This window comes from Colias eurytheme, chromosome 21 (genome assembly GCF_061535395.1).
Source record: "Colias eurytheme isolate Ceu_HAF_F1 chromosome 21, ilColEury1 Martin Lab GWU primary, whole genome shotgun sequence".
Classification (NCBI taxonomy): Eukaryota; Metazoa; Arthropoda; class Insecta; order Lepidoptera; family Pieridae; genus Colias; species Colias eurytheme.
The window spans coordinates 3,596,892-3,604,655 of record NC_143000.1 but is presented as its reverse complement, the minus strand read 5'-3'; the positions used below and the strand labels follow the sequence as shown (position 1 = coordinate 3,604,655).

General features: G+C 31.9%; 1 protein-coding gene across 1 annotated transcript; it reads left to right on the top strand.

Moving 5' to 3' along the window:
* Positions 1 to 2,841: 2,841 nt before the first annotated feature.
* LOC149899030 (phospholipase A2-like) lies at positions 2,842 to 5,184 on the top strand. Its single transcript, XM_090114699.1, has 4 exons — positions 2,842 to 3,117; positions 3,462 to 3,621; positions 4,669 to 4,821; positions 5,048 to 5,184. Exons 1-4 carry the CDS (start codon positions 2,946 to 2,948, stop codon positions 5,133 to 5,135), a joined length of 573 nt encoding a protein of 190 aa, XP_089970825.1. The 5' UTR covers positions 2,842 to 2,945; the 3' UTR covers positions 5,136 to 5,184.
* Positions 5,185 to 7,764: the final 2,580 nt, after the last annotated feature.

Here is a 7,764-nt window from a genome sequence, read left to right as displayed (position 1 = left end):
ATAATTTTTCACAAAATCAGGGGTTTACATTTTCCCTCATATCTTTTAAACTATTGGGTCAAACTAAAAGCTATTTATGCGGTATATACAAGACTATATATACTATTATCCGAAAAAAAAAATTTGAAATATCTTGAAATTTCATGAAATTATTAACCTTCAAAGTCAGTAGGTGCGATGTGATAAAAATGGCTCATGACGCACAGTGGTGAACTTGCCGATGTGAAGTATTGAAGACATGCCGCAACAACGGTAAGTTTGGCATTTTAGGTGCCGCAGTGAACGTGTTAAAGGGCTGATAGACGTAGGAACTTTAAAACCGCGGTTTTAAAGTTCGCGTACTTACTCGGCTCGACGTCGGTGACACACGCAAGAGCTTGGTCAGTAGCTTCTCGCGTGTCACCGATATCGAATGTCTCTATGTCATCAACAGAGGGAATTTTATGTTATTCAGGAATTAAAAATAGACATTTTTAATTTAATAACCAGCACTTATTTTTAAGTAAATAGCATTCTAACAAAATAAATGTTCAAAAATTGAAGGATATATTTTCGTTTTTACTATTATATTTTGAGGGTACTTTACAAAAAAAGAGCGTGTGCGCCGAGCCCACGCGTCAGGAGTGAAACTTCCTTGGCGTGATTCAAAGATACCTTCGCCAATATTCAATTATATTATATTCATTCATATTAATTATATTAAATTATTTTCATAAAACTAAAAGAAGAAGACGAAATTAATTGAACTTTTGCACTTAGTAACACCTATTATTGCTAGACAGGCTCGCGGCTCGCGGCTCGCGGCGGTGACAGACGTGCGAGCGAAGGCGGGCTACCACCCCTGACAGACGTACGAGTAAGTACGCGTACTTGTGGCTCGACGACCTTTTTCGCTCGTGTGTCACCCCAAGTACGCGTACTTAAAAACCGTCGAGTAAGTTCGTTGACGATCCAACATGTTTGAAATTTTACTCGAAGCCCGCCTTGGCTCGCACGTCTGTCACTGCCGCGAGCCGCGAGCCGCGAGCCTGTCTAGCAATAATAGGTGTTACTAAGTGCAAAAGTTCAATTAATTTCGTCTTCTTCTTTTAGTTTTATGAAAATAATTTAATATAATTAATATGAATGAATATAATATAATTGAATATTGGCGAAGGTATCTTTAAAAAATATATCCTTCAATTTTTGAACATTTATTTTGTTAGAATGCTATTTACTTAAAAATAAGTGCTGGTTATTAAATTAAAAATGTCTATATTTAATTCCTGAATAACATAAAATTCCCTCCGTTGATGACATAGAGACATTCGATATCGGTGACACGCGAGAAGCTACTGACCAAGCTCTTGCGTGTGTCACCGACGTCGAGCCGAGTAAGTACGCGAACTTTAAAACCGCGGTTTTAAAGTTTGTACGTCTATCAGCCCTGTACGAGTAAAATTTCAAACATGTTGGATCGTCAACGAACTTACTCGCCGGTTTTTAAGTACGCGTACTTGGGGTGACACACGAGCGAAAAAGGCCGTCGAGCCACAAGTTCGCGTACTTACTCGTACGTTTGTCACCCCTGTTAAGGAATGAAAGGATGAAGGTTTAAGTTTGGAATTCCATCGTTTAGGTACTTAGGTGCTTAATTAAAAATTTATTGAAGACCTAAGTCGTAGTTATAATTATTGAGGGTAGGTATATGAATCAATAACAATAGGGCTTTTTAAATATTGCTGTACATATGGTGATTTATTATTTTTTTTCTTAAAGATCTAGGTAATTCTTAGTCATGCTTATAAGGACTTTAAGGAAGATAATAATCTTAGGAGTATGATAGCTAAGGATCATGCTGTGCTCTGTTACAAGAGTTTTTAAGTTATCACCTTCTTGGTCTCTAGGGGGTATTTAGATAAGAATAAATTCAACAAAATGTTCAAGGATAATAAGTTTTTCTAACTAGGTTTCAATAAATTAAAAACATGTTAAGCATGTTTATCTACCTACGTAGGTAAGTACTATAAAATATTTGTTGCTATTTCTTTTTATCAAGTCTTTCCTGAAAACCTGAAGTTTCCTGAAAACCTGAAGTTGAAGAAGTTTGTCGGAAAACTGCGCCAAAAAACCAGCGTTTGGTTTTTGTTCTATGAATTTCAGCTATGTTTGCTAATTCTTAGAAACATAATATGTACGTTGAAAATAACATCGACGTTATTTTACGTTAGTTTCGATGTGACGTCTTATCAAATTATGCTAATTGTTTGTTAATGCATACCTATACTGTAATGTACAAACTACAAATACGATTTTAAGGCAACAATATACGACTTACTGCTGTTTGTAGAGATATCTTATTGGGTGGTGTGAGTGGAAGCGATTCAAATAAAATTATTCATTTTTTTAACACGAGTTTTATTTTTATTTTAACTACTCCTTTAAATTTAATGGAGGTACATGGTGATTTAATTTTCCAAATTAGAACATTCTTAACTATATTAGAACATTCAGGTTAATCGATAAATAATTAATAACCTACAAAACTGCACAGTAAATCTCCCAAAATTCATTGTAGTCAGAAAATATAACACAATAAACAGCATTTTAAGTATGTATTATAATATAAATGCGGTGAAAATAAAAGAAATAAAAAGGTTTTAAGCGGTTTTTAATATATTGATTGTGTTCAATAAGTTATCAAATAGGTACAATTAAACGATAATAAGTAATAAAAAATTAGGCATTGAATTCATTTAAGTATGTTAGTTGTAGTAGTTATCTCCATTCCGCTGTAAGAGCCGCAGCTCTAACGCCAAGCGAGGTTTTATATATAAAAGAAAAATATCCTGTAAAGTTAGTATCGGCGACATTACCGCGGTTCAATTAATTAGTGATTTAAGTTTTATTGTTTTACCGCCAATTCTAAACATTCATAGACAACAAAGTGAAAAAAATATCTCCAAATGTTCATTCAAATATTTATTTTATTTCTTTTTACGCACAGTATTAATTGTTGGATATTCAATAATATAAAAAATGGAATTATTTCACGGAGACATAGTTTCAACGGATTTGATGACGATGATATTACTCCAAATGACTTGGCAGACCTAAGAATAAGTTTAATTTATCCAGGTTCGTGTTCAAATAATTATTTTAGCTGTTATATTTTTTATCTATGATTTGATATATTATCATATATTATTCTATAATTTGAATTTTTTGGCGGGTAATATCGTCATTGATTATTGATATTATATCTCCAATGAAAGTGTTCGATTAATTATTATAATCAGTTCAATTGTAGATATCTCTTTCGTTGCATTAATTATATTTTCGAAGTTCCATTGTTTAGATTTTGATTTGAATTTTTTTCATAGCGAAGTCGATGCTCTAAATGTAAAATATTTTCAGTTTAGTATATTTTCAACGAGCATTGCGCTTTTTGCTCTATATGGACAATTTTCTTATATTCAAAGGTACAAAATGGTGTGGAGCAGGTAACATAGCAGATGGATACGATGATTTGGGCACTGAAGAAGAGGCAGATTTTTGTTGCCGAGAACACGACAATTGCCCTGATGTTATATTAGCTGGAGAATCAAAATATAACCTTACGAACAATGCATTTTATTCCAGGTAAGCTAATTACCATAAATACCATATTATCTCCGTTTAATTCAAATGCATTTATAATGTATGAGGTTATTTGTTGAACCCCGTTTCTTAATTCAGTGGAATGATTTCCCGTAACTGGATTTAGTGTTTCTTAATTAAGTAATTAAGTATACGGAGGCACATTTGTACTCCTATTAATTACTTAGGGTCGCGTTATTCTTAGAATTCATCCACAAATTTTGTAAATAAGCAGGTTTACGTAAATTTTTACAGGATTAGTTTTGTTGTTCCAAAATATACTTAAGTTTGAAAACTTTACTTTATTTTAAAATATGTTTTAGCTAAATACATGTTATCAATGCATTAAAAACATACCACACAATAATCAATTTTAATTGCTCATACTACATTCGTCTTTGTCTTCCGTGTTCCGTGGGAAACAAAGAGTTACAGTAGGAATGCAAGATCCTTCCGTAAATAATAATGCCCCTAATAACCCCCTATTAATTGAACCTTGACGTTCATCTCCGCATTTGTTGATTCCAAATCATTTCAAGTAATCTGCCAATGGATGCGGGCTCTAAAGGCCGTACGAATTCATAATATTGTCATTGATATTGTTCATTGGGCTTGCGTGACTGGATGTCGTGATTTATTTGTGTTTGTCTTTCACGATACTGTGTTAAGGATAGCCGATATTATAATCATCCTTCATTTCATAGTAACCTTTGCATAATGGTGTAGTAATAACGACATGACATTTTTTGTATCCCGAGAAATAACAGTTTTAATTAAAATAAAATAATTAATTCTTCAATACATCTGTACATCACTCACAAATCAATGGTCCAATCAGTGTCGCAATCTTGTTGAAACCAACCGATAAAGTTCGATAAACCACCGAATTCGAATTACCTTACGACAACATTATCTAACATTTCATAATAAGTTCTAACAAAACAAAGCAGCATAGATAAGTCAACAGGTCTATTGTTAAATCCATAAAATTACTTACAACTATAAATTTATACTTACTTACTTACTTACTTACAACTAATCAATTTTCAGATTATCCTGCCAATGCGACTTAACATTCAGAAAATGTTTGCATGATGCTCAGACGAAAACTGCTAAAAAAATCGGGCTCGTTTACTTTGATGTTTTGGGCACGAAATGTTTCAGAGAAGATTATCCTACCACTGGCTGTAAAAAAAGGAGCGGGTGTGTATTTTTTTTAATATTATAGAGAGGTTTGCATGTAGGTAAGTATATGTTTGTAACGAATTGGCTGATAAAGCATTAGATGGATTTGGATGAAACTTTACAGTAATATGTTTGACCCACAAATTTATAGTCCCTACAATAATTCAGAATTATGACGTCGTTGCTTCAGACATAGCATGCTCAGATAAGAAAAAAATAAATAAATGAAGTCTCTACATTATAGGTGGTTGAAACAGAAGTGCGTCGAATATTCTTATGACGAGACAGCTCCGAAACGATACCAATGGTTCGATGTCCCTAATTACAACTGAACTACCAAAGATAACCGGATGATCTCTAATAAATTTAATGCAAATTAAATTTGTTTTATTAAGCCCTCCCATTTTTCCCATTAGGTACTCTTAAAATAAATAAAAATTAAAAACCTAAATCGTATGAGAAATATTGAAGAACTTCTTTAAAAGTTATACCAAAATATTAATTTTCTGCTATATATAGACGAATAATTATTAAAGAATATATGATGTACAAATATATAGTTTCTGTAACTCTCTGAATCAATATCGTCGTGCTTGTCATATGACGAAAATCAGTCTTGTCGTATACTGATAGAGTAATTCTTTGTAATGTAAGTACGTGATCTATGTTACATTTAGTTTAATCGTAAACTACGTATGTATTTAATTGCATATAGAAATATCTCAAGATGATTAAAGCTACATAATACATATTTTAAGAAAAAAAATAGTAAAGGGAATGGAACAAGTATGAAATACAAGAAATAAAGAAGCGGCATTTGTATCATTTATTTTGTTTCGGCATATTTCATTGGTACATTGTTAAAGATTTATCCATTAAGTTTAATATACATTCTCCATTTTAAATTACGCACAAATGAATGCACGATTAATATACAATAATTATTTATATTATTTCGTATAAATAACGATACATAGGTACACGTGATAAAAGATATGAATACAGATTTTATAACAATGTATATAAACAAGTGAACAACTTTTATCGGTGTTAGATATAACGCTATTATTTATTAATAGGTATAGAAAGTTTTGATTAGTACAGGTTATATATAATATATTATGGATATGTAGCACTGAGCTTAGCTAACGTTTAGACCTCTGCAAACACCCACTTTATGTACAACTGATTTGTATATACATTAAAGGGATACACGCACAAAGGAGATAATATATTTGTTTTAAATTATCGTCATGAGAGGTGTGGCAAGATTGCTTTATTGAAGAATATGGGTTCGGTAAACCACATTCACTGGAAAAACATCATCGACAGCGTTCTATTATAATATGCACTAACTATCTAAAATTGAATCTGGAAGTGGAAAATTGCACTAGGACCCGTTCTGGATAATTACTGTAACACAACCCAACAATATCCACGTCCATTGAAAAAACTAAAAAAATGATCATCTAGGTATTCATATTCATAATATTGAATCTTGTACCCAACTTATCTGACCATTAATTACGTTGACAATGCAAAATTTATGCGTTATTTTAAAAAGTCCATGTCCCGTTTTACGAATGGGTGAGTCAGTCGTTCCTTTTTCTCAACGATACCTTTAACACACCCACAATACCTTAAGCAACACTCAACCCACTAGAAATTTGAACATATTATATGGGATGGATATATTTGAGAATTTTTAAAAGTATCAGGGTTCCCAAAACTAATTCAAATTATCTTGTTTATATTATCTTCTTTGTAACGTTTTACGAAATTCATGATTGTGGCCTAAACAGCACGGCTAAACATTTTCTATATTATACCAATTTTACTAGGAATCGCAAGCTAATTGTCTCTTATATACGTGAAAGATTGAAATACGCATTAATTTTGGATATATACGAAGCTATATAGGACTTAATAGAGTATCCCTTGTACGTAGTGAGCATCTCGTTATATAGCCTACATTCCAAGCAAACTTACCGAACGATATTTACAACAATGATTATATTATATAGAACATTTATAAATTATTTAGATTCGAACAACGCATACGTAGAAACGTTCTTAAGATAGGTCACCTTATATACGATTTATTGTCATACGTTGTGTTAGGCATAATGTAACAGTAAAGACGAATAACGTTACTCGGAAGTAAGAAGCTCGCATTTATTGCTATATTGCTTTTAACAGGATGTTTTAAAGATCACTTTCACTCTGAGAAAACTTGGTTGCTATAAAGGGCTACAATAAAATTGTTTAGAATAACTAATATTTGGCCCCAATTGTTTTCCTTCGTAGTAAGCTTATATAATGAGGTAAGAATGAGACTGTCCAATTATTAATATATTGAATAAGAAACAAGGTATTGATTGATAATATTCCTAATTTTATATCAAGAGAGAAACAATTTGATATTCTAGATACTTATTAAAGGGCGATTAAATTATCTATTGTTTCATCTTACCCCATATCTAACCTTACCTCGATGTACCTTTAACGTTTGGTTTTGGATACTAACTATAATGAAATGATTCAGTAGGTAGTTAATACGATTTAGGATTTAATTAAAAGCTTAATTTTTTGAGTGGTCTGAAAAATTAGACGCGTGTGTAATATGACATTATTTATCCATCTCGGATCATACGTGTAAAATGTAAACAATCGTAATGAATGGACGGTGACCTCATGTCATTTAATGATGTATAATATAGTAATATTTAACCCCAGTGTCTTAATTCACTCTAGTGGTCAATTCTAAAGAGGCTTTATAAAACGATTATCTGACAAATTTGTAGAAAAAAAAGCGTAGATTAAAATATACATCTCAGACAAAAAAACATACATAAGTACATATTTACACCGGGATGCAATGGCATGTATCCGAAAATGCGATTAATATAAAACGTAGGACGTACGCGCATGATTTGTGACTGATTTACTAACATGACAATA